Genomic DNA, 12,294 nt, shown 5'->3' on the forward strand with positions numbered 1-12,294 from the left:
AACCAGAACAGCTCAAAAGCTAGAGCACGCACTCTGGCAGTTGAAGAATTCCGTCCATAGACTTCCATTATAAATCTGAAAATCGTTAAAATTTCTTTTCAAGTTTGAAGCTTCACTGAAGTAAAACTGTAAAAGTTAGCAAAAAGCTGAGTTAAACAGTAATAGCAGAAAGATACAGAAACATTTTAAAAGTTGAATGGTGTTTCTAGGTGAAAGTATGCTGAAGTAGTTAAAGGTCAAAGATGTTAAAGTTTTAGCTGAATTTTGCTTAAATCTGAGAATTCTACATGCATTTCAATGGGGCCAAAAATCGCAGAAAAAGCTGAATATCGCGAAAACTACAAGAAATATCTTTACCAAAAGATATAGCAGAGGTCTCCTGAACGAGCTGAACGTTTTGATACCAAATTTGTTTAAGTCGGCTGAAAACTGTTGAAGTAGTTTAACGACCAAAAACGTACGGAAAAATAATAATAATAATAATAAAGAAAAACAGAAAAACAATAAGTGGGAATGCATAAGCATTCCCACTTGATAAAGAGAAACAGAAAAACAATAAGTGGGAATGCATAAGCATTCCCACTTGAATATGTGTGCTGAGTAAACTTACTTAAGCCCAGCAGGGAATTCTTAATGCTTTCGGGTTTAGGTCTTTACAATTAGGTTCTGGTGTTACACTCACTTTGTGCTTCTGGAACTTCACTTTTTTCAGGGTAGCCCAGGTTCTAAAGGACCTCGAGGAGATAGAGGAACAACCGGAAACCCTGTGAGTCCAACTTTACATCACGCAAACCATACTGAAGTTTGTTACTAGCAGCTACAATTGCTGTGTACCATACTACTGTTGTGAAAGCCTTTCATTCAGTTCCGTGCAAAAGCATTAATACTCTTTCAAGGTAATCTAATAAATAAATAAAATCCACCTGTGGGAGGAACTGCAGAGATATGTCAACAGGACCGTTAGGTGTGCAGTACATACATCCTCTCTGGACTTTACTGAGGAGTAAAAGCAAATATACTCTCATAACAATATCAGTTTGTACAATATTCTTATTACAAAGGGAGGTTTGGGGTTTAATAGTTATTGGCTATTATATTACAAATGTTTGGAAGTGTAAATACAAAGGATAGTATAATATTTAGCGTGTTCAACAGTCACCTGGCAGCAGATGCACACATTAAACACAAATTACTTTGCCCAAAATTCTTAAGGTTACAGAGCATAAGAAAGAAAAGAAGTAAAAAGGTGTATTATGCCATAGCAAGAAATTTAAATATCATCTTGCCTTACGTCCTGCAATGGACTGGGACCTGTTGAGGGCGTACTCCACCTCCCGCCTGTAGACAGCTGGAGATCACCAGCACCCCTCGCTTGGGAAATCATGACGAAAAATGGATGGATGGATCCTGCCTTACAGAAGTGTGGCAAAGATGTTGAATTGTTAAGAGTCACCAAAAGATGTACAACATAAAAAAACATGTAAGAAATGTGCTCAGATGAGATTTGAATCAGTCTTTTTCTTCTACATGTAAAGGATAAACCCCCCAAAATACAGCCAAAGCAGTGGAATGATTTAGTTCAAACTGTATTCCTTGTGTTAAAATGTACAACGCTTAAATATTTTTGTTAAATTTGGGTAAGACTTAAAAAATCTTTTATATTTCTGTTGAATCTAACTAAAACTGACACATTTTAAAAAGATGAATGAGCAAACATTCCAGTTTTTACACATGCAAAGTTGTAAAAAGACAAACTCCATAACACTTACAGCTTTAATAAGAGTAACGTTATTTAGATCGTTTATCATTTTCCATCTACTTTAGAATAATGCACAACTTTTTGTTTGACAATAGTATAAAATTACGATAGAGCATTTTGAGGTTTATGGTAACGAACCTATAAAAGTTTTTGAGGTATTGGTAGTTTTGCAATGCACTGTCTGGAAGCAGCAATTAGATAAAAGGTAAACAGTCTATATAAGTCTCAAAGTAAATATTTTCCAATGATGGACTTTAATGAAACCCTTGTCAAATATTTTGAAGGTCCGTTTACATTGTTGAATAATGAAATGTCTGTCATTAAAGATGCAGGGCTAATTAAATATTACTCTATCCTCCTTCCAATTTTTTTTGTTTTCTGACACCTTGTGTTTTAGGGTCCAATGGGTCCACGTGGTGATCCAGGTCTTCCAGGAGCGATGGGACCACCAGGTCCACAAGGCCCTGCAGGACTTTCTCGACCTGGAGAACCTGTAAGATATTTTATGCAGATAACTCATGTTAGCAGGAACGTTTATTCTTTTAATTGCTCCCTTTGCAATCACCATCTACCTTCTGAATGGTTAGAAAGCCTGATTTCTTCTGCGCATCAGCGCTGAGTGAGATTTATAACTGATGTCAAAACACATCACACTCCCTTCTTCTTCCAGCCAGAAACCCTGAGAGCTTTGTTATTTTTTAAACTTTTTTAGTTAAAATATGCCATCAATCACAAATACAGAGGAAATGAATGGGCAAAGCGAAGAATAAAGAGCTGACTGCAGTCCTCTCTTTTCCTCTTCCTACTTCCTCAGGGTCGCCCAGGACCTAAGGGAGATCGCGGGGATCAAGGCATGCCTGGTCTGCAAGTAAGACTTTTCAGTCATTTGTGGTTAATGATGGGGAAACTAGAAACTCTTCATAGGAAGCAGTGTTGATTCTCAAAGTTCAGTTCGACAATCAGGTTGAAACCACATAGAGTTTTGTGGCTTTATCAGGCCTACCTTTAGGGAGAATCCATCCTCCTTAATAGTCCTCTTGAGTGACAAATGCTCCAAGAGAAAGCAATGCTGAAATGAATACAAAGACTAGATTCATGTTTCTATGGTGTTAAAGATGCAAAAGTATGCACCTTGGAGCTCTATCTCTCCGGTTCTTTTTCCTGAAAAGAGATCTCTAGGGACAAACTCTTTACATAACACTTTCTAACTTACAAGTATTGAATAACCATGAGACATGAAAACAGATTTTGATAGAGATTGTAATCTTACTCAGATCAGAGAATTTGCTTAGAGTTTACAGAAGGCAGCCGCTCACCTCTGCGGCAGTGGCCCCGATTAACAGTTAAAAAGGCATTTTATACATCTCCAGTCTGCCACACCCTCACATTTTACATCATACACGTTAGCAGATGAGTAGACATCCATGGCTGCAGCCTTATCAAAATATTACACTTCGTTCTTAGCTGAAGGACACCACTCTCATTGCATTCCCAAATATTTGCCACGTACAGAATGAAGATTATAACTGTACTGTATATCCAGACAGAGAAGCTGGCCTAATTAGATAAACTATTGTGGAAAACATAATTTCTGATATGCAACAGGCAGCTAAAATTAGCTGGTGTAATTAACTCATGCATCATTAATGATAATTATCCTAACAATTGGCAATGGAACATCCTTGTAAGTGAAGAAGGTCATGAATTAAAAAAGCTTTAATTGACATTAAGGAGTTCGGTTTTCATCCAGTAGTTTTACCTTGTGAAGAAACATTAAGCTTGACAACAACCATAGTTCACAATTTATACTTCAGTTGGCATTTAACATTGAATCCAATTTGCAGTGGTTTAAAATAATGCGTCTAAGGTTGTGTTTTTTTTCTTCATACCAGCTGATATCATTTATTTAACTACCAGCACTCAGCTGGTCCGTCTTTCACCATTGCTTGGACTTGAAATGAACAAATTTGGCCAAAGGTCCCATTCTGTGTTCCATGTTCATACTGGCAGCATCTTATTAGCAGTTTAAGTGAATGCAGTTTATCATAGAAGAGAAATAAACTTAATTAAACCCTGGAGACTTATTCTAGTTTTTACAAGCAAAAATGATATGTTATCATTGGCTTAATAAAAACAAAAGTAAAAACATCTTTCAGTTTATATATAAAGAGTTTAGAGGCATAAGGGAGCTACAAAAATGTTGAAAGGTTTTAATGATCAAATCATGATGAAGTGTTTGTCTTTTTTCCCAGGGTCCTCCTGGGCCACGCGGTCCTTCAGGTCCTATGGGACAACATGGAGCCCGGGTAAGATTTCCACATTTGGATACTCGATAAACGAAGTCAGAAGCCCCTAAGTGGATTTACATCATGGTTTGCATGGGGGTTCTAAGTCAGAATATGGGTTTGGTGTTTTACTGCATTTACATTTGTTTTAGTTTGTAAAAGTGCTACTGCTTAATCTAAAAAAGTACAGTTAAGGCAAAACCAAACTTACATCATGACATTGATGTATTAAACCAACATAATCCCCAAGGAGCTGTAACTCACATGTGACGGCATGTTGTTTCTTCAAAAGGGGCCACCAGGAAAGGAGGGGCCATCTGGACCTAGAGGCCCTCCAGGGCCCATGGTAAGTGTCTACGTATGCCAAATAAATATTGCTAAATGTTTTATTTTACCGATTCTGTATATTTTGAAAAAATAAAATAATTAGGAATCTGCTGCTCTGGCCCCATATTTCCACTCTGCTGGAACAGCACATAAAAAACAGACTGGCTCCCCCACTGTTGGGAGAATGATGCATGCATCTCACATTTTCCCTTTTGCTGCGGTTTCTTGGGGTCTGAATCTGCTTAATCCAGCCATCATGTTAACAGAGCACATATGGTCTATAGCATCCAGAGTACCACAGGAGCCATTAGTGTGATGGTTGGTGTACACGCACTTCCATGTACTGCGTTGTTCTTGGCTGCCAGTTTTCCCCACTGCAGCTATCAGAACACAAATCCCAACTCAATCCCTGTTATACTACTATTAACTGGGAGCAGAGGTTGAATGCTGCCTTTAAATCTAGGTGATTCGTGGTTTTCATTTGATTTTCACTGTTTAGGGAAGCCCTGGGAATCCAGGTGTACCAGGAATTACTGGCAAACCAGGCAAACCAGGAGACCCAGGAAGCCCAGTGAGTACTGAATACAGAGATTAAATTGTACAACATAAAAAAAGGTTTGAAACTTAATTTGTCCTAATTGTGTTATTCACCAGGGACCTGCTGGCATTAAAGGAGAAAAGGGCGAAAAGGCATGTAATGCACTCAACATTTTATATATTACTTAAAAAAAATCATAAATGCTCGTCCTCATTAAACTGTCTTGGTTTTCTAGGGAGACTTTGCATCCCAAAACATGATGCGTTCCATTGCCAGACAAGTTTGTGAACAGCTTGTGAACAGTGAGCAAAACAATCTCTCAAGCCTCTGACAGTTTAACTATCCTTGACCATGAAAATCTGATTAAATCCATCTGAACTTGTGCTTTTGTTGCAGGCCAGATGAGCAGAGTTAATTCGATGCTTAACCAGATTCCCTCCGGATATCGCAGCAACACCCCTGGGCCTCCCGGTCTTCCGGGGCCCCCTGGAAACGCCGGACCCCGAGGAGAACCCGGGCAGCCCGGGAGATCTGGATTCCCCGGAAGCCCTGGATTACCCGGAAATCAAGGAGAAAGAGGTGAACTTCTGTTGTCATCAGGATATATTGATTGCAATGCTAGACTACTTACAAAAAAAAAATATCTTGTGCAACAAATGTTTGTAAGTCATTTATAATCTTTAAAAAAATAATGCTAAATCTTCATCTCCCTGGCATGATGCTGCAGCTTCCATTGTTCATGGAGGTCATAGTATGATAAAGAAGTTTGAGTTTAATACAGTATTTTTTGCAGGATTACCAGGGGAGAAAGGAGAAAGAGGACCTCCAGGAAATGATATTAGAGGACAAAGAGGCCCAACTGGACCTCCAGGTAATACAGTCATCATTATTCTCCTTTTTTCTGTACAAGAATGCCATTTCTAACTAAAACATTTCACAGGGCCAAGTTCACCAAATCAGATTAAACGTCTGCACTTAATTCTATCCTCCGGCAGCCAGTCAGTAATATAAAACATCTTCTGCTGTATTTTATTCGCACTAAGACTGTACACATAATTCAACACTTTATTTTGGGTAGCTCCACTACGTAATTCCCATGTTTTTTTTTTTCTTCAAGCGTTTATGCCGTATCTATATCATACTTCCACATTCCCATTCGACTTTCTGTAGTAAATCCTGGTGGTTTTGACAAGAGGTTCTGATTTAAACTACATGGACTTCGTCTGTCCGTTCTTACTCAAAGCTTAGAAGCTGTTGTAGAAACATCTTCTTAGAATGTTTTTGGAAGCAACAGAAACCTTTTATTTATGTCTGTCCCTGAAAAGCAAACACAGAAGACTGTTTCTGAATGAAGTGAGAAAACACCATGGACCAGTGGGAGGAAGTCCACACTGATGACTCAGTTGTGTGTGTGGGAGTTTCAGATTGTTGTAGAATGAGCTTTCTTTGGTGGCTTCATTGACAACACATGGACTCACTTAGAGGAGAGGGGAAAAGGGGGAGAAAATTCCATCTTGAGTTTGTTCTGTCTAGACAGACGGGCTGGGGGTAACTCCACTCAGCCCCTGCCTGCTCTCTTCTGTTTTTTCTTAGCCAAATTCTCTAATTAAGCAGTTGAAAAGTGGAAGCTGTGGATCCGTAACCCCTACTGTTTCCACAGAAAGCTCATAGGTGATGTCAGTAGAACCCCAGAGGGACTTCCTTTCCTAAACGGGCCTCACTCTCTGTTTCAGGGCCACCAGGAGAATCTAGAACAGGTCCTCCAGGTCCTTCTGGCTCGTCTGGGCCTCGTGGGCCCCCAGGCCGTCAAGGTGTTCCAGGTGTGAGGGGACCACCAGGACCCCCTGGATACTGTGACTCCTCTCAGTGTGTTGGCATTCCTTACAATGGACAAGGATACACAGGTATAGATATATATATATATATAAGTCCTGCATGGTTTGGCTTGAGAAAATAGAAAAAGATGGCACACTAATGACATTTGGAACTTATTGCTGCACTTCTCTGATGATGTATGGACGTCTTTATGTACAGGTTCCTAATTTAGTTAAGTTAAACCCATTCCAGATCCAGCCTTATGGAGTAGGATAAATATGTCTGGTAGAAGAACCTTCACAGAATATTGAGAGTGCTACAGATCTGCTTTATAAAAACCAAAACAAACGTCCAACTATTAAACAACACCACTAAAGTGGATTTCCTACGAAGATCTTTGCTAAAGAGGAAATCGATTTAATAAACAGTATTGTGCAATAAATTTAGACCACCCCTATCTTACCTTCCTCCAAAGGACTCTGGGGTGCTTATCCTTTTTAGGTGATTTTCATTCCTCCTTTCTTTTTAAGTTTCCTCTTTAAGAAATAGGAGGAATAATATCAACAGATGTTTTTACTGTATTCCAAACTTAAACCCAAAGCTTTTTGCAACTGATTTAGCTGCTTACAGACTGTGGTTTGTGACTCTTATGCTTATCTGACATTTTTATTTGATTAAGGCAAACATATGAAAATAAAATATGTTTGTGACAAGCACAAATGATTAAAATATGCTAAGATCTTAAGTTTCTTTCTCTGCAAGTTGTCTCACATTTAGATTTGACATTCATTTCTAGTTTGTAAGTCAATTTAATGTCTGAATGATTAATGGATCCACAGGAAGCGGAGTGACAAACATCTCCCAAACATTTGTCTAGAGGAAAGTGCTGTAATTCATTTTTGGTTACATGTCTGAGAAAATTATCTGAAGCCTCTCTAAAGATTTTAGAGCGCTTTCAGATTAAATTCAAACTCAAAAAATAAACTGCTAAAAAAAACGAAGAGCAGAATTTGATTCATGTACTTTATGGCAAGACAAAATAGCACGAATTTGTGAGAGAAACAAAAACTGGCCTATTTCTCTCCAGCTAACTAAGCACGTACGATACATTACTAAAAATGGCATTGATTGTTTTTCTCAGTCATGAATTACATCTGAAAGTGTTCAGACTGAAAAAAAGTTATCATTAGTCATAATTTGAAGAATAACTCAAAAAGTCTATGATTAGAAAATGAAAGTATGATTAGTTAGGAGTGAAATAAAACTAAATTAGTTGAATTAAGTTGTTTTTTTTGTTTGTCATTCTACAACTCCAGGAATTACTGTCTGTGATTGTTAATGTCCTTCCAAAAAAAACTTTTGCCCATATAAATTTCCTTACTCAGTGTTAAGTTACCTTTCAGACTTTTTACTTCTTTCAAAGATGAATACAGCATTCAATTATATTGTGAGATTTATCCCCAGAATTAAGCCTTAAAACATAGTGGAAGAGATGCTACAACCTGGTGAGCTTAGTCCAAAATAGTGATCAAGGATACTGATGTCCCCATGCGAACACTATGATCAATTAGATGATTTCATAAAAAAAATATCCACTTCAAAAAAACGGGTGCTCTGCTTTGAACTTAAATGTTATTATTAAGTTATATGAGTATCAAAGTATGAAGAGGAGGTCACAGAAAACATAAAAGGAAGGGATTTTAGAGAGTAAAACATTTTATATTGTCAGCTAAATTAGCTAAGATACCAAAGTAATATTCATGTTTATGTAAATAATAAGCTGTTATTTTGTTAAATTCTGTCTTATCTCTGTCAGATAGATAGATAAAAACTGTACAACCACCAATACCTTCACTTAAAGTTATGGTTCTTATACCAAAATGCCATGGTAGAGAAACTCTTATGTGGTTCACAGCTTTAGACAGTCAATAACTACACATTTTGGGACTATAGCCTGTTTTAAGATATATTACTTGCATATGGTAGAGTGTAAATTCATTTCAACAAGCATTCAGGATAGAATGATACTCTTGACAATGGATGTCTTTCTTTAGCACCCCCTAAAGGGAAACACTCATGTCTTACTTAAGGCTGGAATAAACAGTCTTCCTTAAAAAACCCACACTTACTGCATTTCTGTGTACAGCACAAAATGTTTTAATACCATTTCTGATGTAAACGTTGGCAGGCTAGCTTTGCAGATTTTCACAACAGCTGGTTTGGAGATAGTGGGGGGAACCCTTGTGAAATGCAACATTTTAATGCCTCCATACATTTGATGTTCAGTTTTAAAAAGTTGCATGTAAGCAATGTGTTGATGATGTATGATAACTTGCATTGCATTAATCGGGATGCTGATAACCCACACCCTTTCTGAACTGTTTTCAGGTTTGGCATAGTACCCTTTCTCCTAAGTCCTCTGTGCCATTTACATTCTGAGATGCCCAGTTGCTTTGGAGCTTGTAAGAATAATCACCATGGACATATTTAACATGACAGAAGGAAAAAAAGTGAGAAAATGGAGTGTGCTGGCACTAACATGATGTCACAGCTACAAGCTACAGGGATGGCAACCCGCTGGCCTGTTTGCATATTAATCCACAAACTGATGGGAAATGAATAAACAAAGCAACAGAGACTGAATATTTTCTACGAAGGACGCAGCATGTACAAACACAAGCCAACGCAGCTACTAACAAAGAGGACATCATATATTAATACAAAGGTGTAAATAAACCTTTTTTTTTTTTTTTTTGCTTTTTAAGTGACTGAATCGGGACATTTTACTAATAAAATAAGGGAACAAAAATCACGTTAACCTTTTCATTGAGCTTGAGCCTCATAACCCTCTGCTTACTTACTATGAGCATAACCCTTTGATTATGACGCTTTAGTGACCTTTGGAGCTCCGTTTCAGACTAAAGCATGTTTCATTTTTTTCTTTTGAATATCTTCATATTTGTAGCATTGGTCAACTCAGCGAAATGTTTTCTTTTTCCTGCCAGTTAATATTTTCGGAGTGGTATAAGCTGGTTATTTTACCACTATATGATAAAAAAAAAACATGTTGGACTTTACTGTAAGAATTCAAAAATGAATTTAAAGCTGTTTTTATTTTCAGATGTTCTTCTACTCTAGGAAGCAATCATTTCTATATTCAATAAGGATATTTGTTAACTCCACAGTGTAACTCTTGCCAAACATTGTTGAAGCCACCCCTTGTTGAAATTGTATTTGTTTTAAAATGGCCAAATGTTCTTTTAGACATCCGTTACCAGCCTGCACCTGAGGTAGAATCTATACCTGTGGAGCCAGTCGGAGCATTTGAGACAATACAGTCACGCGGTGACTCCAGAGCCCAGCGAAGGCAGAGATCACTACAATCAGGCAATACAGGAAGACTGGCATCATAGCTACAAACAAGAGTTTGCAGAATTAATAATCACCGAACGATTTATTGAGGATACCCAGAACAAACTAATACTTACATGAGGTTTGATACCTCTGGATCTGTTGAACATATATATTATAAATATATATATATTTTTTCTTTTTTGACACAAAAAATATAGCGAGATGAATAGAAAGTTTTGTTACAAACCTGTGTGCTTGCTAAGTGTTTTTCTCCCCTTTTATGTCTGCATGTAATATATCTGCAAGTGTTCATCAGACTCCAGTTTGTAAAGCACCAAGCATCTCAAAAAACCCACAAAGTAGTTCAGTATGCGTGTTTTGTAGACAGTAACAAAATGTCCATATTGATTCAGTCCAATTTCAAGATGTTAAGCAGTTTCAGACCCTTTAATGGTTTCAAGCAAATGATTTAATGCCACACAAATTCAGTATTGTGCTATTTTTGTTGCCTGTAAACAACAAGATAGTTTGACTAACTGTAACAATTTAAATCTGTTTCTTTATTTTGTTACCAAATGTTAAATTGCATGATTATGTTGTATATTTACTGTGGTCAGAATATAGTTTTTTTTTTTTTTTTTTTTTTTTCTGTCAAGGCAGTTTGGATTTGGTGGCAAAACTATGGATATAGGATTGCATTTTTCAACTGTTTCAACTGCACATTTTGTGAATTTACACACAGCCGTATTTTCTTATTTATTTCTGAAACGGAAGAGGCATTTTTCAATAAAACTACTGAAAATGTTATACATGTCTGGAAAATGTGTCATTTTATGAATTGATGTTATCATTTGTCGGCAGTGGCTTGCAAAATCCTTAATACCTCTAAAAGATTTTAACATTTAGTTTAGTAAAAATTGGTTAATTTAATTACTTTTCAGTTCATATTATTGTTAATGATAGACCAACAAAAAATAGCTTTTGACTGTACAATGCAAGCTAAATAATTAAATAGATTTTACAAATAAAAACCTATCAAAAGAAGAAAATTTACCCTTATAGCCATAACTTAAACTCAATGTAAATGACTGCCTTTAGAAGTCACCTAATTACACAGGGGTTACATTTGTGTACAGTACTGGCGCAGCTTAGCACATCCAGACATATTTTATCTTCCTATATACAGCTCAATCTCAGTAAAACTGGATGCTAAGTGTCTGAGAACATCAGAATGTCAATGATTTAGGTTCAGCGATTGCAAAACATTAATATATGTTGGTCTGAATTTTTCCATTGAAACGCTGGGTGTTTAACTTCACTGCCTTTGCCACAGTCTTTTGCTGCCCTAAAAATTTTCTCTTCCAGAATTTCCATATTTGAGCTCAATCCATCATTCTTAGTTTGCTTATTTCATTACAAAAATTGTGCTTAATACAAATGCACTTTTTAATTTTTGGACTTATGAAAACCTGCAGTTCCACAGCCACATGTGGCTTTTTTTTTTGCCCCTTCAGTGTAGCTGTAATGACACTGAATAAGAAATTATTTTAATTCTAAAAGGCAATAAGAACAGCTTTATATGTTTCTATTTTATATCTGCAAAGAATATCAAAAACAAAAGGGGTACAAGATTTTAAAAGTCATTTTATGTTTTTAGCTTTAACTAGATGTTTTATATTTGCAGATTGGCTAACCATTGTTCTGCCTCCTTTATATTTAAGAAAGACCACTCAGCTTGTCTCATGCTAAAAAATAACGATTTTTTGTAAGGATTCTTGTAAGGCTTGAATTATAATTTTACATTTTCTTCTATTACTATTTCTATTTTAATAACAATGTAGGAAAATATTGGTGTATTTTTCGAGGCTTTTAATAATTAAAAACATCTTTATTGTGGCTCTTGGCATATTTTATATTGTTGCAACAGAATAAAAAGGGACGCTTTGAAAAAAAAGGCTTACAGAACCCTGATCTATCACATCAAATTCTAATAAAATACATTGAAGTTTGTAGTTTTCACATAACAAAATGTGAAAAGCACTATAGTAAATGATGTGTAAAGTCAAAGCACTGTTGCCAAGACCATCAAAACGTCAGAAATACAGCTGCTGTTGATTCTGAATTCCTCTGAATGAGTTCATCTGGTCAGGAGCGACAAGCCTGATTTTTCTCACCATAAGTCCGTCAGAGATATGCTTTGAAGTTCTAACCTTTAT

General features: G+C 36.6%; 1 protein-coding gene across 2 annotated transcripts; it reads left to right on the plus strand.

The window, feature by feature from the left end:
• The first annotated feature begins 630 nt into the window (after positions 1-630).
• On the plus strand, positions 631-10,885 carry LOC119773632 (collagen alpha-1(XII) chain-like). 2 transcript variants are annotated; one of them, XM_038270692.1, is made up of 12 exons: positions 631-766; positions 2,157-2,252; positions 2,574-2,627; positions 4,012-4,065; positions 4,337-4,390; positions 4,871-4,942; positions 5,026-5,061; positions 5,145-5,211; positions 5,306-5,488; positions 5,703-5,780; positions 6,643-6,813; positions 9,989-10,885. In XM_038270692.1, exons 2-12 carry the CDS (start codon positions 2,163-2,165, stop codon positions 10,135-10,137), a joined length of 1,008 nt encoding a protein of 335 aa, XP_038126620.1. In that variant the 5' UTR covers positions 631-766; positions 2,157-2,162; the 3' UTR covers positions 10,138-10,885. The 2 variants fall into 2 exon arrangements, with proteins under 2 accessions (XP_038126620.1, XP_038126621.1); XM_038270693.1 differs by having other exon boundaries at positions 9,113-10,014.
• Positions 10,886-12,294: the final 1,409 nt, after the last annotated feature.

This window comes from Cyprinodon tularosa, unplaced genomic scaffold (assembly GCF_016077235.1).
Source record: "Cyprinodon tularosa strain WSP-4 unplaced genomic scaffold, ASM1607723v1 ctg772, whole genome shotgun sequence".
NCBI lineage: Eukaryota > Metazoa > Chordata > Actinopteri > Cyprinodontiformes > Cyprinodontidae > Cyprinodon > Cyprinodon tularosa.

Coding starts and splice junctions, on each gene's coding strand:
- LOC119773632 (XM_038270692.1), top strand. CDS start 2,163: ATGGGTCCACGTGGTGATCCAGGTCTTCCAGGAGCGATGGGACCACCA. Junction 5,489..5,702: donor CGGAAATCAAGGAGAAAGAG/GTGAACTTCTGT, acceptor TATTTTTTGCAG/GATTACCAGGGGAGAAAGGA. Junction 6,814..9,988: donor CAATGGACAAGGATACACAG/GTATAGATATAT, acceptor ATGTTCTTTTAG/ACATCCGTTACCAGCCTGCA.